The sequence below is a fragment of the Miniopterus natalensis genome, chromosome 3 (genome assembly GCF_054644295.1).
Source record: "Miniopterus natalensis isolate mMinNat1 chromosome 3, mMinNat1.hap1, whole genome shotgun sequence".
Lineage (NCBI taxonomy): Eukaryota > Metazoa > Chordata > Mammalia > Chiroptera > Miniopteridae > Miniopterus > Miniopterus natalensis.
The window spans coordinates 2619568-2645189 of NC_142083.1; the positions used below are offsets into that span (position 1 = coordinate 2619568).

General features: G+C 52.1%; 1 protein-coding gene across 1 annotated transcript in view; it reads right to left on the reverse strand.

Moving 5' to 3' along the window:
• Positions 1-10162, reverse strand: part of ITGA2 (integrin subunit alpha 2) — a 73530-nt gene extending 63368 nt beyond the window's left edge. The window contains exon 1 of the mRNA XM_087815265.1: positions 10010-10162. Within this exon, the coding sequence (XP_087671391.1) occupies positions 10010-10067 (58 nt within the window). The 5' untranslated portion in view covers positions 10068-10162. The remainder of the gene's footprint in view (positions 1-10009) is intronic.
• Between the last annotated feature and the right edge of the window lie 15460 nt (positions 10163-25622).

A 25622-nucleotide genomic window follows, 5' to 3' on the forward strand; every position in this document is an offset into this window, starting at 1 on the left:
GATGCTGGGGTCCCGTGGTGGGACATTCCCCTTGCTTTCAGTAAGAAACAAAGAAAAATACAATTTTCTTTAAAAGTCTTTGTTTTGAGTGTTAAAAGTTACATTCAGGAGGGATCTAGATGCCACCGTTCTCCTGCGCAGGTGACAACGGGAATGGAAAGAGGGGCCCTGGAGGGGCCGCCCTGGCTCCCACCAGCCCCCTGCCCGCCTGACTCTCCCGCCATAGGACAGGCACCCCATAGGGTCCCTCAAAAACGAATGATGATAAAAGTAACGAGTACCCAGTTTATGGATTTTTTAAAAAATAATATCGTCTACGCTTTCACAATGTGCAAAATACCTTTTCATTTATACGCCCAATGGATCCTCCCGGGGGGAACAGTGTGCCCGTGACTTATCCAGTCTCCCGGAACAGTGGCACTTAACTCCCTCCTCAGACCTGGCGCTCTTCCCGTGACGCAGGGACAGTCAATGTGGTTGTCACGCTGCATGTGGGGGGGTGGCTCCTGGCGTCTAGTGATTGGAGTCTAATGATGCCCCCAACATCCCTCAACATCCTGCAATACCCAGGACAGGTGCCCCCTGGTGCCTCCCCCAGCCCCTGCCCCCAGAAACAATGATCTGGCCCCAAATGTCCACAGCGCCAATGCTGAGCCACTCGGATCCCAGCAGTGAACAGTCTTGGGAGCACCATCAGGTCGGCTCGGCGACTGCGGTGGTTTTAAACCTGCCTGGGAATTCTTGACAGTCTGCCGGGCTCGAGGCAGAGGGCGCCTCCTCCCCGGGACCCAGCGGGACCTGTTAAGGGCTTTGACAATGAATAGACGCAGATGCGGGATTTCTGAGTCCAGGTTAGAAAGGCCACGCAGGAGGCACCCCAGGATGGGGCCACGTGAAGAGGGAGCCCTTTGACCCTTTGACATCCCACACAAGGGACCTCGAGTCAGACCTGCCCAGGTGAGCTACTCTTATAGTCCTGCTTCCGAAACCGTGAGTGAGAATGAACGATGGCTGTCGTCTGAAGCCACTGATTTTAGGGTGACTGGTTACATGGCCACAGCTAACCGGAACAATCTCCAAACCCCGTTACTTGGAGCCAAGCCTCTGGCAAAGAGAATATCTTCTCTCCCCCAAAGGGTTCTAACCAGGGAAATAAGGACATTTAACTGGAGGACAGCCGCTCCTCAAGCGAAACGGACTGTGACCAGCCTGTGGGGACGGGGCAAGGGGAAGTTTGCCAGAGAGGTGTTTAGAAGAAATCCCAAAGGGCACCCTGCCAGGTTGGCATCCTGGGCTTTCGTCAGCTCAAACGCTGGTTTTTATAAAAACGAGGCACTTGCTGGATGATCGCTTGAGGTTTCTTCTGGGCCTAAATTCTAAAACCTCCCAATCCGCACATGGTTTCAAAAGGCAGCATTTTTAAATGGTGACAAAAAATGTACCGTGATGAACAGAAAGAATGACAATGAAATTAACTATGAAGCAGCACTTCACATCCATCAAACTACAAACAATGCCCTAAACTCCAACGATGGCGAACTGAAGCCCCCGCGTTCCCCACGAGCACGCTGTGGGATACACGCAGCAGGAGCTGAGAGTACGCCTGGCCTTGGCCCGAAACCACCCAAAAGGGAAGAGAGGAAACAGCTTCCTGTGCAGCGAACTCACAGCCGCCTTCCTGACAGCAGGGGACAGGCCCACAGGAAGCAACCTCACGTCCAGCACGGAGACAATAGCTGGCCGCCAGGCGGGGCGGGGCGGGGCGGTGGGGACGCCTTAAAGTTACCCACGAGAAGGCCACGTGGGGAGACCTGCACAGCAGACACCAAGGAAACCCAGCAAAGCGCTTACCTGCACGTGAACGGTGAGTCCGCCCATGAAAAATCACATTTACACGTATAAATAGGAAATCCACAGAGGTCACACACAGGGTCCCGGTTTCCAGGGCTGAGCTCTCCTTTCCTCCCCCCTGGGAAGGGTTAATAAGCGCACGCCAGCCACGCCCATCGCTCTGGAATATTTACTCCGTGCGCCGGCACTGGGAGCACGGTTTGAACGGTCACACGGCCCAGGGGGCTCAGTGCCCGTATTCCAACAAGCGTCCAAGGAGCCACGCGGACGAAGGCGCTGGGGGCTGGCACAGCGTGGAACAGGGTCGCCCCGCCGAGCTGCCCAGACGGAGCCCGCGTCCGTGGTGCCCACGGCGATGACAGCCACCACCCGGAATCGGGCAAAGGCCACCTTCAAACGACCGGGGAATGACAGCCGCCCGTGGCTAAGGCGTCCGCGGGCGCAGCAGCTTGGCTGGTGCTTTCCAAACACAATGAAATAATGTCCCGCACAGACCACACGGCGTCCGTCCCCCTTTCTCTCTGGGGCTCTGTTTCAACATTAGCCTCGTTTTTACACAGAAAGCCGCCCAGGGATCGGGAGTGATGCTCGACTTCTGCGTGAAAACTGTCTTTAGTCACCAATGACACAGGAATTGTCACCGCAGTTTCTGTGAATGGTCGGGCAACGGAACGAGCATCTCTCTCAAAGGAAGCAAAATATATTTGAAAAGTGTTAACAGCCCCAATTTCTATGGACCTGAAAGTAGCAAACTATGCAGGGTCGAGTTCGTACTGGTTAGGAAATGCCATTTACTCCTACAGGAGCCAGCAAGCACAGACTGGATAAAACGCTTCAATATAAGCTGATTACAACTTCAACCAAACTAGGAGTAGACATTAATTTGTTTTCTGATTTATATGATTAATGAAAATGTTTTAAAAACACTTCAGAACACCACAGAGTGACATAAAATAAAAGGCTTTGCTATTTTACTAAGAGAACCTCTGAAAGCCCACAGTAATTCTCCTTGCTACAGGGGCTATGATTTCTAAAGAGATGATTTTGAGGATCTTGATTATCTGGGTAGAAATAAGAAACTAAAAGCTGAACTGGAAAAACATAAATCTACAGCTCCAGGAGAGCTGTGTGCTTTAGGAAAATGTGATTAAAGCAGAGATATTAACTGTACTGCCAACACTGGAATATGCTATAGACACACACCCTACAGAACTGGAATGTGTTATAGATGCACAGCCTACAGAACTGGAATATGTTATAAATCCATAGCCTACAGAACTGGAATATGTTAGAGACACACACCCTACAGAACTGGAATATGTTATAGATGCACAGCCTACAGAACTGGAATATGTTATAGATAAACAGCCTACAGAACTGGAATATGTTATAGATAAACAGCCTACAGAACTGGAATATGTTATAGATAAACAGCCTACAGAACTGGAATATGTTATAGATAAACAGCCTACAGAACTGGAATATGTTATAGATAAACAGCCTACAGAACTGGAATATGTTATAAATCCATAGCCTACAGAACTGGAATATGTTAGAGACACACACCCTACAGAACTGGAATATGTTATAGATGCACAGCCTATAGAACTGGAATATGTTATAGATAAACAGCCTATGGACTGGAATAATTTACAGATACACAGCCTAAAAACAGCACTGAGCTTATTAAGCACAGCCACTTCAGGGTGGTAAGCATGTACTGAAACAAAAATGTTTACAGCGGCTTCCTCATCAACTTAGCAGCCACACGGGAGAGTGGGAGGCTCGTGGCCTCTCAGCTCTGCGGTCCCCTCCCCCTGCATCCCCCAGGGCTCTGCGGTCCCCTCCCCCTGCATCCCCCAGGGCTCTGCGGTCCCCTCCTCCCCCAGGAAGCCTTCTCCGGATGCTTCCTTCTTCAACGCGTCACAGTGATTGTCCCCATCCTCTGAATCCACACTTAGTTTTGGACCACTCATTCCGCAATTAATCATGTGCGGCCCTATGACATCTATTATGTTATAGGAACTTCCGTCGCACCCCGATGTTATAAACACAGGCAATAAAACAAAGTAACAAAAACATCATAACTACATTTTAAATTAGATGCAAGTTCTTCAAGACCCCGAGAGAGATGATGGCTGTAAATTTCACAAATTCCGAAACTCAGACACTATCAAGGACCATTTCTTTCTGTCTCTGCAGGAGGGCAGCGTATGCCCTCGTCCTCCAGCCGGCTGGCATCCTGGTGGCAAGAGGACTAGCTGTCCCGAGCTCACATCTGGACCTGACAACATGGTCCTTAACCAGCGCTGCTCTCAGGAACGAAGCTTCTTCCCCCAAGTCCCTGAGCAGATCTCCCTCCACATCTCATGGGCCAAAACTGCATTACATGCCCAAGTCCAAATCAGGCCCCGGCGGGAGGCACAGGGCCACCAGGACCGGCTCAAGCCAGTCACCGTCACTGTCCCGACCTCCTGGCTGAACAGAGGAGGGGCTTCACCCAGGGACTGGACTTCTGTCAGAGAGGAGGCTGGCAGTTCCGAGACTGGTCAGGAGCCTTCAGGGCTGCGACAATGTCCCTGCCCCACGTGTGGACTTGTTTTCCAGGGGACTGGAACCTCTCTGACCATGTTTCACGTTTCTGCGGTTCCACACTGGGCCTAGCACGTTGCCTGAGACAGAGCAGTTACCGCACAGACACCTGACCAAAGCCGGGTCCCGTGGGATTCGCTGCAGGCAGGTCACCTGCGCACCCCGGGGGCCACCTGCAGGAGGCACTTTCAAAGGCTCCCACAACTCGCGTCATCTCGGGATTGGTGGTGTCAAGATCCTTCTCTCTGAGCCCTTCTTCCGAGCATTTTTCAGGTAAATCATTAGTCACCATAACAAATGAAATAGACAAACCAGCACAAACCCGGGTCTTTGCTTCCTGCTCTTTGACGCTGACTCTTTCAGCAACACCTCGAGCAGGGCCGACGGTCCAGGCGACAGCTTGTGACTTTAGTGGGCGTATTTACACGATGTCAGGATGATGCTTTTGCTCCCCAATATTTTCCCTACTTTTTTCCTGAAGGTCTTTGTTTGTGACACACTGACTGTGTGTCTTTATTTTGCGGAATGTCTAAAATTCCATCAGAGAGCTCATTTCTTGACTTCGCCCTCTAATATGCCCAAGGCCGTCAGCACAGGGAGACAGGAGCCGTCATCACCAGCTCTGCGGGGAATTCACTCAACCTGCGGCATTCACTGCCGAGCGGTGTTGAAACCTACCTGTCTCGGTGGCCACCTCGCTACAAGGTGATGCAGGCAACGCTGGAATTTTAATTTGTTGGGAGAGAGGAGGCGCGGTGCTAATATTTCAGCAGCTACTTCCAACCTGGCTGAACATCAGACACATGTGAGTAATTGTTTTCAAATACTAAATCCTGAGCTCCAGTCCATTCATGTAAATCACACAGAGGCTCGGGAACCAGTGCAAGGCAGCAAAGCTCAGAGGAGGCTGGGAGTGGCCGCTGGGGAGCCACGGGGGAGGGCAGTTACTTTACCAGAGGGTGGCCTGGGTTTGGGGTGGGTCCCAGGAAGGAGAGATTGCCTCAAACTTCCATTTTCGTTATAAAAGAACAACTTCCCTACTTTATTTATTTTTTATTGATTTTAGAGAAAGAGAAAGGGTGAGGGAGAGAGAGAAACATGTAAGCAAAAGACGGACATCGATCGGCTGCCTCCTGCATGACCCGGCCGGGGAATCAAGCCCACAGCCCCCCGTGTGCCCTGACCAGGAATCGAACCACCAACCTTTCGGTGCACAGGATGGCGCTCAGCCAACTAAGCCACACCAGCCAGGGCTCCTACTTTATAATTTTGCTTGGGGCTGCCTCTTCTAACACAGGACAATGGTGAGTCACAAAGGAATGAGAGAAGAGTGGAAAAAGCACAAGGCACCCAATGCAAAAAGAACAATCTGGAAAATGTGCTGACACTACATGCCCGACGGTCAGGGGCATTCGGAACACAGGAGGTAGACGTAGGCATATGGCTTCCGGGGCGTGCACTGTGTGCGCATCCGTGTGGTGTGAGTGCCTGTGTGTGTGAGCAGGACGGGTGTGGCAGAGGAAAGGCTGGGCACACGGGCTGTGGCTAGATGGCACCAGGCTTTTCCCACCTGCCAAGAAATCTGGACTTTACCCTACGCGAGACAGGGAGCCACCAAGCGTCTGAAGCCGGGGCGGGGTGGGGGTGGGGATCAGATACAGGTCCACGTTTAGAAAGACCATGAGGTGACCATGAGGAGACCGGACTGCAGAAATAAGACAAAAACAGGAAAACAGTGTAAAAACGACAGTAGTTCAGACACAAAGAAACCCAGGGCTGGACGGCAGCACAGGCTGCATGAGTTGGGGAGAAAGGGCAGAACTTGGGGGGTGGGGGTCCGTGGAGAGGCTGAGAACAGGGAGAGGGTCCTGGTTTAGAGCCTGCGTGGGAAGCTGCCACCAAACGGCAGCAGACAACAGAAGGGCCGGTTCCCGAGGACGGGCTGGCTTCGGTCGAGGACGCGTGCAGTTGGACGTGGTCATGCAGCATGTAGGTGGGGCCACTGCTAGGAAGTCGGGGAGGCCTGGCCCGGATGCCCCCTCGAGCGTAACTGCGCGGGAACGGAGCTGTGCGAACACCAGCCAGGGCCCAGCCAGGGCCCGGCGAGCCCAGGAGCCCCGGGAGGCTGGGAAGGAACAGCCGGGAGGGAGAGAAAAGCAGGCAAGACGCGGCCCGGCGGAGGGAGCTTCAGGAGGAAGGAGCCGCCAAGTCACACAGGGAAAGGGCCGGCTGATTACGAGAGAAATGGCCATACTCACAGCCGGGGGAAATGAGGGAGCGGATTTGAAAATATATTAAAGAGGGGAAGGCTGTGGCTGCCAGATAGTGAGGAGAAACCTGGAACTGGGGGGGAGGCCACCCCTGCTTGGCCTAGTGATGCACCAGTGTCACGTCCTGCATTTAAAAATGACATTTCCCTGGCCTCTCCGGACCTATCAGTTATTATGGACTATCTAGGCCTCTTACGGTCTTTCTTTCCTTCTCTGTTCTTTTCTGTTAATCTTCACCTGAGGGTATTTTTTCATAGCTTTTCCAGAGAGAGTGGAAGGGAGGGAGGGAAGAAGATGGGAGAGAGAGAGAGAGGGAGGGAGAGAAAGACACACATCAATGTGAGACACATCAACTGGTTGCCTCCCACACCCGCTCTAACCAGGGGCGGGGAGTGAACCAAAACCCAGGTACCTGCACTGGACCCCGAGACCCTTGGCTGCAAAGGCCGACACTCTAACCACTGAGCCACACTGGCCAGGGCTGGCCCCGTTTCTCCATCCTCAAACCTGCTGACCACCACCTCAATTACAATCACTTAAACAAAGGAATGGCCAATGAAAGGCAGTAAACATGGGACTAAACCGTGAGCACTGCTTTTTCTTAAATGCCCACAAGAAGGTTTGGAAAGAGAATTTGAATCAAAGTGCTCCAACGAGATCGGAGGGTGTCTTTGTCTACAGGGGTTGGCATGCACGCTGGGGGGAATGCAAGATGTATAAACACATACACACATATACCTTTAACATTTTAGTTTTGGGATGTATTTATATTACACAATCATACACGTGTATAACTTATAAACAACTATGTGTGTATAGTAATGATGAATCCTGGATGGTGTTACATAGCTGGGGTAATGCCATAGGCCATTTCAGCTGTCCCTGACCTAGAGGTGTCAATGATTCACCTTCATCTTGGGTATTCATGGTACCCCAAGAGGATGCTGCCTCCCTAGGAACCGCGACTGATAATCACACATGGCAAAGCTCCTTGTGATCCTCCCTGTAAGCCGCCTCTGCCTGTCTGCCTGCACTGAGCTGTCCCCAGCCTCCTGAACTAACTCCAGCTTAAAGCCGGTACCCGGCTGCGTGCCTCGCAGCAACGCATTCCACTCAGTAACGCTCACTGCTCCTTAACGGACAAGCCCCGACACCTCGAGGTAAAAAAATGTTATGTTTCCATAGCTTCTGTTAATAGTGGATAATTAGGAGAGATGAAAAGCTTGGAATTAAATGTCTATTAGCTCTGGGGAAGGTTGTGGTGTTCCAGGGCCTGATTTCCCACGTGAATCAGGCTTTATCTGAAACCCCTAGATGAGGGTGGGAGGCCCCTCGGAACACTGGGGGGGTAGGGGGGCAGGAGGGGGTATCTGTGAGCACCAGACACAGCTTGGACAGGAAATCCAATGATCTGTTCCTGCTGGTGGTGGGGATGGTAGGGATGGTGGTGGGGGTGGGAAATGGTGGGGATGGTGGGAAATGGTGGGGATGGTAGGGATGGGGGAGATAGTGGGAAATGATGGGCATGGTGGTGGTGGTGGGGATGGTGGGGATGATGGTGGTGGTGGGGATGGTGGGGATGATGGTGGTGGTGGGGATGGTGGGGATAGTGGGGGTGGTGGGGATGGTGGGGATGATGGTGGTGGTGGGCATGGTGGGGATGGTGGGGATGATGGGCATGGTGGGGGGGATGGTGGGGGGTGGGAAATGATGGGCATGGTGGGGGTGGTGGGGATGATGGGCATAGTAGGGGGATGGTGGGGGGTGGGAAATGATGGGCATGGTGGGGATGGTGGAGGGATGGTGGGCATGGTGGGGGGATGGTGGGCATGGTGGGGGGGATGGTGGGCATGGTGGGCATGGTGGGGGGATGGTGGGCATGGTGGGGGGGATGGTGGGCATGGTGGGCATGGTGGGGGGATGGTGGGCATGGTGGGGGGGATGGTGGGCATGGTGGGGGGTGGTGGTGGGGATGGTGGGCATGGTGGGGGGGTGGGAAATGATGGGCATGGTGGGGATGATGGGCATGGTGGGGATGGTGGGCATGGTGGGGGGGATGGTGGGCATGGTGGGCATGGTGGGGGGGATGGTGGGCATGGTGGGACTGTTTCTCTGTCTCCCACCTGGAGAGAATCCTGGTCTGTGGGTTAGGTTCCTGCGCATAAAGAACAGTGGGCGGCTGAGGCCTCAGGGGAGGCAGCTGAAATACTCATCCTCTTTGTGACACACCTGAGAAGCAGAGACCCTATTTTTGTCCTGATGGCTGAACACAGGACAAAATGCAAACATGACCCTCCCCCGCCCCCAGGAAAGGGAAGTTCAGTGAGTGTCGCGGGCTCTGCAGATCTGAGGGAGATGCGGGGGCGCGGTGGCCAGCACCCCCGCCTCACTGCCCCACTTGGGACCAGAGGAGCCAGGCGGGCCCCCCTTCCCCACTTGGGACCAGAGGAGTCAGGCCGGGCCCCCTTCCCCACTTGGGGCCAGAGGAGCCAGGCGGGCCCCCCTTCCCCACTTGGGACCAGAGGAGTCAGGCGGGCCCCCCTTCCCCACTTGGGACCAGAGGAGCCAGGCGGGCCCCCCTTCCCCACTTGGGGCCAGAGGAGTCAGGCGGGCCCCCCTTCCCCACTTGGGGCCAGAGGAGTCAGGCGGGCCCCCCTTCCCCACTTGGGGCCAGAGGAGTCAGGCGGGCCCCCCTTCCCCACTTGGGGCCAGAGGAGTCAGGCGGGCCCCCCCCTCGCTGCCCCGCAGCTGGAGCGGCCGCCCCGTCAGTTCTCTCATCGCGGCGCCAAGATCAAGAAAGTGGAAAGAACTTTTCCTGGCCCGAGTTTACATTCGCGGAACAATGAGAGGAAGGCAGGAGGGAAGGAAGAATCCCCTCGGCCAAGCGCTCAAGGGGCCTCGGTTCTGCTGCGCCCCCCACGGCGAGAAAGGGACGCGCGCCGCTGGAGGAAACGGGCCTCGGCACAGCCGCGCGTGGAGACGTCGGCGCCGGGCCCCGGGGCCCGCAGGGCCACCAGCGTGGGCGAGGGCGGCTCCCGCACCCACGGAGCCCTGGCCGGGCGGGCGCGGCACCCGGCACCTGCCCGAGCCCGGCTGCCGGACTCGCCCTCCCGGGCACCCAAGGGCGGCCACTGTGCGTGCAGGCGCGCTGGACTTTGAAGGGTGCTCAACAGACGGCGAGCCCCGGCTTCGTGGGGCACCGGGAGGGAGCCTGGTCCCTGCAGGTCGGGGCGCGCTGCCGGTGCCCGCGACCGACCCTCCCCGGCCGCAGTCCCGGCCCGGGCGGCCTCGCCTACCTGGGAGGAGCAGCAGCGCCGGCCGCCCGGGCGCGGTCCCCGCGCGTCCCCGCCGCATCCCGCGCCTGCCCGGCTGCAGCTGCTCGCAGGCTGTGGGGACCGTGGACCCCGACACTCGCAGAGGCGTCCCGAGGGCTGGTCTCCCGCCTGCGCGACAGCCGGGAAAAGTCTCGGGGCCGCTCCCGGGGCGCCAAGGCCCGCCCCGCGCGCCCGCCCCTCGGCCTCGGACGCGCCCTCCCCGCCCCGCCCCGCGCGCCCGCCCGCCGCACCTGGGCCCCCGCCCCCGGAAACCGCACCTCCGCTCGGCCTCCAGGTCGCAGCCCCGGGGCCCGGAAGCCGTGGGGGTGCTGGCGGCGCGGCGCCCACCTTTCCCGCGGGGACCCGACGGCCCGCACCTCCGACGGGCGCACCCGCCGGCCGCCGCCCCGCCCCTCGCAGCCCGGCGCCGCCCGCGGGAGCCCCGGCCCCGGGCCGACCCTGCCCCTCTGCAGCCCTCGGCCGCCCTGGCGGGGTGGGGGGCCCGGGCCGGAGCCCCGAGTCCCGCTCGCTGGGGCTGCGCCCGGAGGGGGGCCCGCCTTCCCCGAGCGGGCGGAGAAACCGGCTAAATTAGGCGCAGGGACCAGGTTAGAAACGCGCCCGGCGGGAGGAAGCCTGCGCCCGGGCGGGGCTGTGCTGGGGACCGAGGCGGGCGCTGAGTGTGTGTGAGTGTGAGTGTGAGAGAGTGTGTGTGTGAGTGAGAGTGTGTGTGAGTGTGAGAGTGTGTGTGTCTGTGTGTGTGTGAGTGCGTGTGTATCCTCAAGCACTCACTGTGTGTGTGTGTCACACACTCACTGTGTGTCTCTGTGTCTGTGTCTGTCTCTGTGTATCCTCATGCACTCACTGTGTGTGTCTGTGTGTCTGTGTGTGTGTCTGTGTGTGTGTCTGTGTATATCTGTGTGTGTGCCTGTGTGTGTCTGTGTGTGTGTGTCTGTGTCTGTGTGTGTGTCTATGTGTGTGTCTGTGTCTGTGTGTGTCTGTGTGTGTGTCTGTGTGTGAGTGTGTGCCCTCACCCACCCCTCTCCTCGGAGATGGCAAGGAGCTGACTTCATCACTAAGTTGAAGCCGAGAAGAGAGCCATGTATGAACTGGGGACCCTTCCCCCTCGGCTGTTGCGCTGTGGCCATTTCCTCCCATCCAGTCGGTCTGTTCTGGAGAGAACACTCTGTGACCGTAGGTGACATTGTCACTGACCAACCTAGGACACAGGATAGCATTCACTTTTCTTCAAACTTGAGTTTTCCTCCAAAAGTTCACCCACAAATTCCCAGCATGTTGCTGGAACTTGAGTTCTCCCAGTGACTAGTCTCGTGAAGCAATCCAGTGTTTTAATAAATTAAACTCACAGAGCCACTAGTCTGACCATTAGTAGTGTCACCATTCCAACTCTTCATGGAGCCGGTCCTATGAACAGGACAGGATGCTTAGGATACTGTTGCTGGAAAGCAAGGTTATTCAAGGTCGAAAAAACATAACTAATTGGTGAAAATCAAATGCTCCCTTTGACCATAGCCAGGGCTGGAGTCTCGAAATTTTAAAGTACTGAACTGGCATCCATCAAATATTACTGCTTATAATCATGGCCATATACTCAAACCTTTGACCCCAAAATGTACAGCCCCCAGCTCTTTCCTGTTTTCTTATCTGTCACTGACTAACTTGACTTACTAATCCGACCAGCACTCCAGGGCCTTGCATCTGGCCTGCCTGTGGCACTCACCTGATTACTAAGACTCCAGGTATTACCTGTGTGTGAGTGGCTGGGTGGCCGCTCCCTCACCCCGACACCCACCCTAGACTCTTCTCGAGGGCTCCCCGCAGGAAGCCGGCCAGGCTTCGGGAGATGAATATTTGTCTGTTTCCTTTGACTCACTGAAATGTGAGTAAGCATTTGGAACGGACCTTGTTTGGGAGGCAGGCTAGTTCCTTCTTCTGAGACAGGAATTTCTGCTTTGTGTTGGGGTGCAGGGAGGAAAATGTACCCTTTCTTGCTTTTGTGCTCAGAATTGGACAAATCCGCATTGTGGTGGCATGCGGCACAAAAGAAATCAGGAGTTATATTTTTCCAGGGCAGGCTCAAGTGTCAAATTTCAAGAAACAAAGAGCTGACTCTTGCTCCACATTTAAGGGTTTGAAGGGTTCCTGCGACGGCCATTGTGAGAACACCTGCTTTGAAATTCCTAGCGACCATCCTGCCTCGGCCTAAATGTGCTGGACCCGGCAATCGGAGCAGGAATAAGACCAAGGAGGGCTTCTCAAGCGCTTTGGGCTCAGGAGCTCTTTATGCGCTTGAAATACTGAGGATCTTTGGAAGAGTGTGTGTGTGTGTGTGTGTGTGTGTGTGTGTGTGTGTGTGTGTGTGTGTGTGTGTGATGGAATGTTACTCAGCTGTAAAAAGAAGAAACTCCTAACATTTGTGATGATGTGAATGAACCCGGAGGACTTGACACTAAGTGAAATAAGCCAGATAAAGACAAAATACTGTATGATCTCACTTACGTGTGGGATCTAAAAAAGTCTACTCATAGTACAGATAATAGAATGGCTACCAGGGCTGGGGCTGGGGAAAATGGGGAGATGTTGGTCTTAGAGTCTAAGCTTTCAGTTTTGAGATGAGTAAGTTCTGGTGACTGTGGTTGATAATACCGACTCTATACTTAAACTATGCTGACAGTAATTCTTAAGTGTTCTCACCACATACAGATGCACAGTAACTATGAGGCAGTGGATGTGTTCATTAGTTTGTTTGTAGTAATCACCTCATATGTATACATATATCAAACCATAACTTTATACATTTTAAATATATAAACTTTTTAGTTGCCAGTTACACCTCAATATGGCTGGAAAAAATATTGAGGGTCCCAAAGAAGTTTTGTTTATGTGGATTATTTCTACCACGTAAGAAATCAAAATGGGTAAATTTTCCAATATTTATGTGTTAGTTCCCTAAAATAACAATAAGGATATTACATGTTAACGTAAAAACATACTTTATGTAAAATAATTTTATTTCCTAAGATAAAATAATTCATAAGAATTGCATTGTTTTACATTTTTGCCAATCTTTTTAAGAAATTTTATTAATTGATTTGAGAGAGAGAGAGATTTGTTATTCCACTTACGGATGCATTCATTGGTGGCTCCTTGTATGACTGGAGATCAAACTTGAAACCTTGACATATCTGGACAATACTCTAACCAACCGAGCTACCCAGCCAGGGCCTGCCAATCTTTCTAATGTCTGCTTAAAAATAAACACTTGGATTTTCATATCCGCTTCTGCATTCAATCTGTTGTGATATGTAGTTTCAGTGAAATTATGTGAATTAATCTGGTATCACACAGATATGTGGTTGGAAAAACAGGACATAATTGTGGAACTCTGCACCCACCTGCCAGTCTTAAGAATTTGTTTAGAGTTCTGAATGGAGTTCAGTCATAGATGCTGTCCAATGGTCTCAATAACACATTACTCTCCCAAGGCTGAGGCCTTGAAGAGGCTCCGCGCGTGGGAACAGCGGGCAGAAGTTATGTTCCGAAGACGGGAGACTGCAAGGAGCATGCTTGCCTGGGCTGGCCAGTAGTTATAACTTCCAACATCTAGTTTATTGAAGTTCACTGGCCTATTGAGAACTTTTAACAACTCTTTTACCCATACAAGATATAGTCCCCTCATGTGTTGGTCATTTGGAAAATACTGGTTTACCGATAAACAGATCTTCCAACTGTTGACACATTTCATGACACAATATAAAAAAAAAATCATATTGCTACCTATCTCACCAGAAAATCTTTCCATATAGGGGAACTGTCAAGCTCCTGCTGGTGGATCCGCATTTTCCCAAATTCTAATTTTCATCAGAAAGCTTGAATTTTATCATTGGCAACACATACAATCCGCTATCTTGTTTTAAATGAAAAGCCCACTTTGTTTGTTTTTGAGACATGCCTGTCATGGTTCTTGTTCTAAAATACAGGATTGGTCTGCTGAAAATCTCCCCAAGTCTACAGAATAAATTGAGTACCTGAGCGTTTAAACGCCCGACTGAACCCTAGGCTGGCTCCCTGGTCTCCCCCTCTCATCCCCCTTGTATGCTACACTCAGGCCAAGATCTCTTCACTGACTGCACCTCCCATCCTTTGCCAATTCCACAGCTATTTTTATGCCTAGAATGGCTTTCTCCCTTTTCTCCATTTTTTTAAAAGTCTACTTCAAGGCTCCGATCGAATTTTATCTGTTTCCGGCCTTTCCGATCCCCTTTATTCAGAACTGCTTTTTCTTCTTTCTTGGCTCCTGACTCTCCTAGTTTAATAAAAAATCTTCCTTTTATATGTATTATGTAGGGTGTGCCTTGAGTTTAATGACATGGGTATACTCCACTCCTCACTCAAATGCTCGATCTCTGAAGTCGTATATGTTTATGACACAAGAGTTCAGTCCTACACCTGCAAACGAGTTCCCCCAAACGGTTACTAAGCTGAGATGGACTTCGTAATAGTTCCATAGTCTTCTCCCCAGACCTGAAAAGGGTAAAGAATGTGAAATTCCATGTAAGTCCTGGAAAATTTGAAATGAAGTAACCAGTGACTCCTCCAACGTTACTCAGTAAATCAGCGATGAGGCTGGGTGACTCTCAGAACCCATTGTGCTTGACTCACCCACAGGTCTCCAGGCACAGGTTCAGTTGCGTAATGTCCAAAAATAAAAGAGAGACTCTCAACTGAAAAACAAACAAAACAAATAAATGAGTAAAATCCGTTCCCCAGCTCCCAGGACTCACCTGTGCACCCCCACTTTTCATTCATACGTGCATGCCGGCCCTACCGGGGGCGGCTGTCTCTGTTGGTTCCCATCGTCCCCACGATGTATGCATGTGGCAGACACGCGAACAGCCTGCCCCCTCTGCCCGTAGCTCACGCTGGGTTTGCCTGGTCCCCCTGCAGAAGTCACTGACTCATGGCCCTGTCCTCCCAGTCACGCGGTTGACACCTGATCCAAGCTGGATCCATCTGGTTTTCTCCCAGGGATTTGTGTTCAGGGTATAGAGACAATAGAAAGTCTTCGCTGACCACAGGGACCAGGAATTCGTGTTGACTTGACGGCCAGTTTCTTTCATGAGCCTAGAAAATGCCAATTTGTGGCTATTCTTATACAAAACAGAGACCAAGAACCTGAGGCGTGTGTGGGGTAGGGAGAGAGAGAGAGAGCTTTCATTTCTATTTTTATGTCTTGTTTCCAGCCATTGGTGAGATCCGGCTGCCTTTCCCACCTTTACTTCCATGAGATGCCCCCGTAGCCTCCAAATATTTTCCCTTTTTTTTTTTTTTTTAATCTAGTTAAGGCAGGTTTTATTCCTTGCACTAGCTTACCTTGAATACATATATGTTTCTCCAACGGGAAATCCTTGAGGACAGCGAACACGCCTCATTCACTTTTCACTCGCAGTCCCTAACTCAGGGCCTGACAGCAGGTGCTCGGCAAGTGTCGCTCGCAGGAAAGAATGGACACGTTTGCTCAGCCGACGGCTAACGTCTTAATTCAGCGAGATGAACCAGAGGAAAGAAGAGGCTGAGAAGTTTACCTCTGAGAACATGGAAAAGCTCAGTGAAGGGGAAACATTGTTTCATATGGACTTTAGATTTTATTTTTCTAAGAAATGTGTCATAGGGGGGATCCAGCCAGCTGCATGGCTCGCTGCTACTTTCCTCCCTGGAAGGTTCTGCTGGAGATCAGTTACTTTTCAAGGGGAGAAAGAATCAGTCTTACTTAAACTAACTGAAGGCAAAGAATAGTTCATTGAAAGGCGGCGGCAAGGAAATTTCGGAGAATCCAGAGACATGAGTTACAGCCTGGGCCCGGGGACCTGCGGAGGAGGCAGAAGGGCCAGGACACAGCTCCCTCTGTGCGGCCCGGGGAGCGGGCCTGAGCTTTGCGTGGCCTCCCGCGTGCGCCTGCTCCCGCCTCCTCTCTGCCACCCACTTCCACGCTAATCCTCACCGCTCCCACTGCCCCGGATCTTCAACTGGCACGTGCCTTTGGTGTCCATGTCCTGCTGTGTGGGAGGCAGTTAGACAGACATGAGCAGAGCAGGGACGGGCCGGGTACAGAAGCTCGCCAAGGCGGAAAGCCCCGGGTGCCTAGCAACTGGCAACACTGGCAAAACTGGGACCTCGCCTCCAGGAGGACCCTTCCTCCCCCTGCTGTTCATGCGGTTCAGACCCTCCCCTGACCTTTCCTATTGCTGGTCATGCGGTTCAGACCCTCCCCTGGCACATCTCTAGTCATGCGGGTTAGATCCCCTTAGAAGGGGAATGAACAAGGGGGCCAGAGAATAGCTCTTAAGCATTAAGCCCCCAGGCCAACGAGGTTCTGACCCGCATCACATACGCCTCGGCCTCAGCTGTGTTTCAGCTCCAGGCCCAGGAAAGCAGCAAAACCCGACAAGTGAGGCCCCCCAGGGACCTCAGGACCAGCTGCACTGACTAATGACCCTCCACCCTGGCGTCGACCAATCAGTCAGGAGAGACCAGGGCCCTGAAAAACACACGTGGAAAGCTGCGGAATAATCTCTTGAGATCCTCCCGGGGACCTCCCCTAAAATGCCCTTAGGACAGAGGACCCAGGGGCTCTCCTGGGAGCACGCCCATGCCTTTCCCAAGCCTTTCGGGTCTTCCCCCAGGGGCCTACCTTTTCCTTCTCTCTCCTAAGCTCCAAGGGCCCTTCTTTTGCTGTATCGTGAGCCCATTACCTGAGCCCATTCCTTCTACCCCTGTGACTTTCTAAGTAAACTTCCTCCTATAGCTTGAGTCTGGAATACAGATTCTTTCTCAGCCCCGACTCAAGCACCGAGGTTGCTGAACCCAGGTCTGACACCTGGTCCCGCCCTCGCCACCTGCACATCCGGCCCTGATTTTCTGAGACCGAATTTTAACTCAGGACAGAGTCTTCTTTTTAGTTGGACACACCCATAGGACCACTCGCGATGAACGTTTTTTTCTTAAAGTTCCCTGCCGAGAAGAGACCACCTTTGATTCTTCCAGTAGCTTCCATTCCTTTCCGAGGCCAAGCCCCCGCCTCCCCTCCTTTCTCGACCACGTTGCGATCTGACCTTCAGCGCTCCCTGGGAGAGACACGAGCTCCCGTTTTATCTGAAGTCATTTCCTTTGCGCCGGTTAAATTGGAGCCCGTCTCATTAGATGGAAATGCATTTCAAATGTTTAACATCAAAAAGTCAGGCAGAGCCAATTTCGCCATTAGGGTTTGTTTGACTGGCAGGCAGTGGGCTTTGTCTACACATCAAAGGAAGGAGCTCAGGGAAGACGGCGGAGCCTCCAAAGATCCTGAGCTTTCGCTCCGCCAGGAATCTCGGTCCGTCTGGATCCGCGTCTTCTCTGCGTGGACGCCCGCTGTGTGCCGAGGCGGTGCTGCTCTTCCCGGCTCTCCGGCGTCAGTCCGCTCCTGGCCTTCGGGTGCTTGTCCCTGAGTTTCCTGCATGATGCCCTTCCAGACTTCCCACCCCACTTTCTCGCAAATTCTTACCATTTCCAACCTGGTCCTTCACTCGGGTTAAGTTGAGAATCTCGCAGTGACTTCACTTTTGTTGCTCACTCACTTGGCACACGTCTATTTAGCCCCTTCCACGTGCAGGGAAGTGGTCTCGGCTCTGCGGCGAGGACCGGCAGGTTAACTGCTGTACCCAGCCGGCTTCAAGCCGGTACCAAATATTGTCCTAGGGTCTTGCTCTAGCTGAAATCACGAGGCGGGCGTTAGAGCAGAGAGTACAAAATTCTGTTTGATGGATGCCACTCGGTGGAAGGAAAGATCATCTAGAAACATGTTCTTTAGATTTGGAACAAACCTTTATAAAAGCGCAGCTACATGGAAGGCAAAGCTTATACCTCAGAAACCTCCGGGCCTGAAGGTGAACCAAGATGTTTCACGGCTTAAATTTGAGGGGACCTAACTTTTTTTTTTAAATGAGACTTATTCTCTTTTTCTTTTTCTTTTTTTTTAAAATGTCTTTATTGATTTCAGAGAGAGGAAGGGAGAGGGAGAGAGAGAGAAACATCAATGATGAGAGTCACTGATCGGCTGCCTCCTGCACGCCCCCTGCTGGGGGCCAAGCCCACGACCCGGGCCTGTGCCCTGACCTGGAATCGAACTGCGATCTCCTGGCTCCTAGGTCGATGCTCAACTGCTCAGCCACGCCGGCTGGACAGGACCTAACGCTTTTAAAACCCTTAAAACCGTACATTTCCACGTGCTCGGCTGTGGTACTTTGGTTCATTTTCTTCTCAGAGTGTGGCCTGTGAGGTCGTGACCGTCACACATTGTTAACAGAAACTTGCCAGCCTCGCAGTCTCTAGTACAGATGGGACCTGTTCCTGCCAGTGCCCAGCCCTCCTCTCCGGGTCCCACCTGTACCCGTGAGGCTCTCCACCCCTGAGCGATTTCTTCCTCCCTGGGTGGCGGCTCAGAGATCAGGTTCCCCACCCCTAGGTGGCCAGAGGTCCCTCCCGTCTCCACAACTCCTGGTGGCTTCAGACTTCGTGCTGCTGGTCCCCATGTGAGTCTCGCTCACAGGGGGAAGCTGCTGGTCCCCTCAGAGTGAGTCTCGCAGAGGGATTCCCCAGGAGGCCTGCTTCTGCCCAGCTTGTGCTCTGACCCGTGAGATTTACCTGTAGCCACCCCTCCCTCCCACCCCCTGCCCCCAGGGTGGATTCCTGCCTCCAGGGAAGCTGGAGGCCACAAAGCATTCAAATAACTCAGCACATTGCATCCAGAAACACGATTTCCTCCCGACCCTTGGCTCCATTTCAAAGCCTGGCTCAGAATTTCCCCGCATATTTCCTTGCAGTTTGGCTTCTGTTCCTTTCCATTCTCCGCCTTCTCCTTCCCCAGCTGCCTAATTCCACATGACATGCGTGACTAAGCCTCAGCTCCGGCCCGACTCAAGCCCTGCCATATAGTTACAGGCATTTTTAAGTACAAGACTTGAATAGTGATGATATTTGTTTTGTCTTTAAGAGCTGCCTCGGGGGTGTAATTGACATAAGACAAACTGTATGTATTTAAATTGTATAATTTGATGTCTCGACATTTTATATTTATACTTTGAAAACTTTTTAAATAATATGAAAAGATTTTTAAAAGCACACTCCTACAGTTGAGTAGGAGTGTGTGTGTTTGCACACGCATACATATTTTGGTGCTGGGTTGCAGAGCAGGGAGGTAGGAAGCTAAGTTGAGGGTCAAGACTGATCCGCACGCCCAGCTGAACTGTGACCCACCCGGGGAAGGAATCACCTAGCGGATAGTCAAGGTGTAAAATGTTAATCCAAGAAACAAGGGGTTTTCAAGGGGCGTGGGATGACTTTGAGCAAAGCCAGGCATCAGCTCTAAATCCCAGGGGGGAAACATATTAAAATAATTACAGAGCGAAATGGTAAAATAGTAGTGTCATCCCAGGTGTGGAGCAAAAGGCAGTGCTCCCTGTTGGTGAAATTGTGACCCAAGTGTAGTGGCAGGTAGACGCCCCATCTCAGCAGATGTTACTAGAACATGAACCAGAGGAGGGGACCCACTGTGGGATGGGCCACCCCCCAAATGTGCCACGTTGACGTTACGATTGTTTAGCGCTAAAGGCAATTGGGATAAACAGACACGAGCAATCCTGCCTGCCCTTCCTCTCTCTATCCGATGGGCAGGACAATTCTTAATCACCTGAGAAATCTACACAACAAGCCTCATTAACTAGCTCTTACCTTCCTTTACCTTCCCCATGTACTTGCTTTCCGTAGTAGGCCACCCCTAAAAGCCTAAACCACTTTTCCTTTGTCTTGCCATTTCTCTACAGAATTACTGCTCTTTTTTAAGTCTTGGTGTTGTTAAGCCCCAAGTTTTAAGCCCCCTTCTGTTGCAGGAGGTCATCAAGAGGCTGTGACAGCCAGTCGGCCTGGAGGTGGACCTGGGCCTTTGGAGACTCCTCACCCCGCCCCAGTCCTGGGAACACATGTTCTGCTCCCTGTCCCCGTGGCCCAAGCTGTCTGAAAGGCCTCCGCCTCGAGAGTTGGGTGTCGTTGAAACCATCTGGACGGTTCGTGGCTGACCTCCCTGAGGCCTCTGCGTAAACGTTTAAGATCCTGATTGCAGATTCGGAGACCTGCTTGTCCTGTGGTCGCCCAGGGCGAGCCCTGAATAAGTTCTCTTGCTGGTCAAACCTGCCCTCGCCGTGTGTGGCCAGTTTGGAACCAACAGTTGAGCCTTACTCACCCCACGTGTATTCGTCACGCACAGGAATGAACTTCTGCTTGTTTTATCTTGTTACCCTGTCTCTGGTCAGACTAATTCCCAGGGTCCCCTCCAGAGAGCCTGGGAGGGTGGCGAGAACAGGTTTTTCCTCCCTTACACGATGGAGCTTGGTCAAGGGATCAATACCAAGAGCAGGAGACAACTGTGACCTGGGCACCGTGCGCGGTGTCTGGGAGGACAGCTGGGGCCTTCATGGCAGCAGAGGAGCTCTGGGAAGGATGACAGGACAGGATTGCGGCTCATCCGAATCTGTGAGACAACACCCTAGTAACCCACAGGAGATCAGGAGGAAAGACGTTGGCCTTGGGATCTACACTAGAGAAATCTCAGTGTCACACTACGGTGCAACCCCGCACGCCTCGGTGTCCCACTCGCCAGCCCGAGAGTCCCCGGGTTACACACATCTGCGTGGTATGCGATCTATTACTGCCTGTAAGTTGCCATTTATTTTGGGGTATAGTCTAGTTCCACCCCCTACTCCAACTCCCCCCCCAAGTTAGGGTTTCCGTAGGTGCTTTTCTGATTGGCTCTCAGTGTTTGCGAAGCTGCAGGACTTTCTGTACGCGTCACTTTGGGTTGCAGAGATGACCTTGGAGATAGGTGCCGCACCGGTGCTGATCCGAGATTAGATCGGCCAGCTGCAGATCTAACTTTCTTCATGTTGATCTTCAGAGGTAACTATTGCTATTTCTACATGGTTAAAAATGCAGGCGAATGTTCTATAAACTGTGACAAAATTTATGTGCCTATTTTCGCTTAACATTTTATCCTACTTGTGCATGTTAATTACAGTGGGAATTACATTTAAAATCGTTCACATAAGTTATTTGGAATCTAAGGGGAAAACAACTTTCTTCTCATTCTAAACTATTACAGAAATTGAAAATCTGCTTATACCCATGAGACTGTTCAGGGTGGGGAGCCGCAAAGGGGCGGCGAGAGAACGGCCTGACTGTCGTCCGCCACGTGGACCCACGTCTCCCAAACCCCAGAGTCCATTCTCTCTCCACCAGATGATGGGCCAGATCACACTCTTCTAAACCGGTTTATAGGGAAAAGAGTCACACAGGTTCATTAGGCGTCTGTGCAGAATGTAGGACCTGCGTACGTTTCAGCCTGGCCAATACCAGGCCTGTAGATGCGGGGGGAGGCTCTAAGGTTTGCCAGGTCCACTGCAGTAAAGAGCAGCCTCGAGTGAGCGTACAGACATCTTCCTCATCAGCACCGACCTACCATGATGACATGAATTAACAACAACATGGAAAAGCTTAGAAAAACTGTTTCCCAGTAATCGGAAGATGTGCGTGTTTGCAGACGCCGGCTGCCCACTCTTTCTGCGGTGGGAATATCCTGCGGCCAGGTGGCCGGAAACTGCCTCCGCCCCCACGCAGCCTTTTATTTTTTCTTTTGAGCTTCACGGAGCTGAGCTTCCACAGAGGTCGTGAGGTTGTTTTTTTACCTTGAATTTCAAAAGTTCCTCCTTCTTTAAAAACATTAATCAAGCCCGGCCGGGCGTGGCTCAGCGGTTGAGCGTCGACCTGGGATCCAGGAGATCGCGGTTCGATTCCCGATTGGGGCACAGGCCCGGGTTGCGGGCTCCATCCCCGGTCGGGGGCGTGCAGGAGGCAGCCGATCCATGACTCTCATCATTGATGTTTCTCTCTCTCTCTCTCTCCTTTCTTCTCTCTGAAATCAATAGAGATATATTTAAAAAATAAGAATAAATAAACAAAAACACTAATCCAAGCCTATAAAGCACCACGCGCTTCTGCTCTTTTCTAGCCCCTGAAGGCGCGGAGGCCTTGGGAAGCCGCATCCGTAAGACGGGAAAGCTGCCGCTAACATCCTCTCCGGAGGGGGAGCGTCAGCAATCATGGGGTTGCAGACGCCTGTGTTTCTTGGTTGGAAGCTGCCGCGAGCATTATCACACTCTGATAAAGTCAGTGATTGAAGACGCACAGCGATAACATCTAGCCGACCAGAAGGCGCCGCGTTTTTGCAGTTGCGGTGGATTTCCGTGCGCCGAGCAGCCTGGGCACGAGGCTTTCTCTCCATGCAGTTCTTACCTTGCAATAAGTCAAGCACTTATTTGGGTCTCAAGAAGGTTCTCCGCCCCCCAGCAAGCACGAATACACTCTACGATACTCATTAATTACAGAAAAAAGGAAAGTTCATAAAAACTTTACCGAGGAAGTAAATTGCCCTTTCAGTGGAGTTAGGAAGACGGGAAGTGGCCGGGATTTACCTTCTTCAACAGGGACGGAGCCCGCTGACCCTGTTGGGAAATTCCCACAGCTGACCAAGCGCCCACGCGGGGGCTCCTCCATGGGCCAAAGACTCGTCAGCGTTTAGTGTGAACTCTCAAAGATACAAAATTTAAAATATTCTTCTAAACTCTCAGGAGACAGGGTTACTGTGGTCATTAAATACTTTCTGCGATGGGGTGGGCCGTAGCTCATAAATTATTAAAATAGTCGATGAAACAAATACACTTCCAGGCGTGGATTAGTACGACAAAAGTCCTTCATGAGGTTAAACATCTGTTTAGAAACAGGCTTTTATTTTTCCTTAAGCTGGAAGAACATAGGTCAGAGAAAAAACTACCAGCCTTTGCATATTATTTGACACTGGATTGCAATGAACACTATGCAGACCTTTGGGTCCCAGTACCCTTACCAGTGAGTGTCCCTCCCCAGCAGGACAGACTAGTTTCCAAGCTGCCAAGTGCGGTTCCCACACTAAATCAACCTTGACATTTTGCTAATTAAAAAGTTACCTCTAAAAAAAATACAAAGCATGTCATTCCCTCTCTTACAGTATCTGATAGGAAATACAAAAAAAACCCCAATAAAACAACTGTAATATAAATGCGATTCCCTCTAGCTCGCCACAAGCACAGCTTTCAAAGGCAGGAAAACAAAATAACACCTGTTCATGGCCAAAACCCACCCCTGCGGTGGAATAGCACTCAGCCGTGAAGACGAATGAGCAACTGATCTGCGCCACATGAGGGTGCACCGCAAACACGTATGTAAAGGAGAGAAGGCAGGTACAGAAGACCACCCAGCTTAGGAATCCACTGGCGTGAGATTCTGGAAAAAGCAAGCGGAAGGGACAGAGACCAGCGCAGGGCCGAGGGCTGGGGTGAGGGGAGGGAACTTTTAGGGGGATGGAAATACTTTACATCTGGATTGAGGCGCTTCTATGACTAGACACGCTCCTCAGGACCCATGTAACCGTGGCTTTGAAAGGAATAAGCTTCGCTGTGTGTGAACTATACCTCAATAAGCGAGACTTAAAATTTTCAAAACTATATTTTAAAAAAAGCATAAGTCTGGAGAAAGGGAGACAGGTGGGGTAAGGTCTGGGCCACAGAGATGTCACCGGAAAGTGGCTGCGGTGGAATTGGGCCTCAGGATGCAATTACAGGAGAACATATGCCGATATTAATGCCAGGATGCCCGGAAAGGAAAGGAGCGAGACTAATTATTCATATTTAATCACAGCTTTAAAAGACACTTTCAGTGAAAGAGCTTTGGCTGCCTGACCAGAAGTTGAGTAAAGAGAGGGGACTTTTGACTTCATAGTCAGTGGAAATTATACTTAACCACAAGGCCACAGCGCCCTGGAGAGAGAGGTGCCCCAAGAGCCAGGCGCCCTGGACGTCTGGGCAGGCTCTTCAGTACTATTTCCATCCGCTCAGGGTGCCCCCACCCCCCACCGACAGTGCCCTCGAACGCAGCTCAGCCAGCATTTCGGGGGAGACCTTGCGTCATTCTCATTTGTGCCTTCAGCCAGCTTCTGGATTCTGCGCAGCGAGGGGAGGTGGCTCTTCCTTCTGACCAGGCCCGGTCACCTCTGCAGCAGGTCACGCTCATCAGCACCTGTGTGGCAACTGCGGCCCAGGAAGCGGAGGGGACAGTGGACCTGCCCTCAGGGGGCTGCGGGCGAGGGGGATTCAGGGAGCCAGGGCCCCTCGTGGACTCAGGCTCCGAGGACCTGGAGGGTGGTGGCATTTACCGGGGTCACCTTGCAGGCAGGACTGGGGAACTTATGAATTCGCAGAGGAGACAGATAAGCAACGACCCGGCCTCTGATAAAAGGACAATTTAATTACAGAGAAGGGTCTGGCTCCTGCAGATGGTTTAAGAGAAACCTTGTTTTTGTTTGTGTGTTTGTTTGTTTCTGCATTAAAAGCACCGGAATAACTGAGACTAACTGGGAGACAGAGGAAGGTATTTCCACCTGGGTTTCAGAAGGGAAGAGAGACCTTCCTGTCCGGGACGCTCAACCCGAGGTGCCCGGAGCAGAAACTAAGGGGAGACCGTGGCAGACACCACTTGGCAGCCAGGCAATTGTAGCCGTGAGCACGAGACAGCCCTGTGGGAGCTTCCAGAAAGAATGAGGGGGGCTCCGTTGAAGGGCAGGAGCAGGTAGACGGCCTGCGGGTCACAGAATATCCAGGGACCTGTGTGACTGTTCACCGGAGCCCAGTCACACCCTCAGCCGGCCGGGAGGAGGTGGGCATGCACACATGCCTGTGTGACATCACAGGGCCGCTTGGAGCCATGGGGACGGGGCAACAGGCACCTCTGTAGGGTTCAGAGAAGGGTGGCATCTAGTATGTCATGAGTGGGAACCCTCGAGAAAGGGAGACTGGAGCTCGAGTCAACATATTTAGTTCAGAGTCTGCAGAAAACATTTTCCAAAGACCTGTCAGAGGGCAACTTGCCCGGACAGAGGGCGTCTTTTGATGTCTCTTTGAGGGATGGTGATGGTCCTCACTTTCAGGTGTTAAATTGCTGGCACACAGCGGATACTTAATAAATGTCTGTTAAATTTGTATTTCAATCAATGAGTAATGTCTTAAATAATTTAAAGTGATGTATGGTTTTAGAATTTTAAATGTTAGATGAGTGTTAGGACGGCTCTACATAGAGTCATATTATATTACATTACGAGGAACATGTGTTGAATCATCCTGGAAAATATTTTTAATTTTTCCTTGGTACCTCCATAGAATTCTGGAATTGGAAATGCTCGGAGAGATCCTCTCTGGCCTGAAGTTCCTTTCATACAAAAATAACCTTTCAAAGAGGTAGTGGTCATGCTGATTGTATTTGAAATGCTATCTGAGTGGACACTGATTGAATAATGCCCCCTCCCACCCAACCCGTCTCTTCCTTCTATTGTAGAAGCTGAAAGTTAAAATTTCTATTTCCCTCGAAACTAGGAATGGTCGTGTGACACTGACGGCGGCAA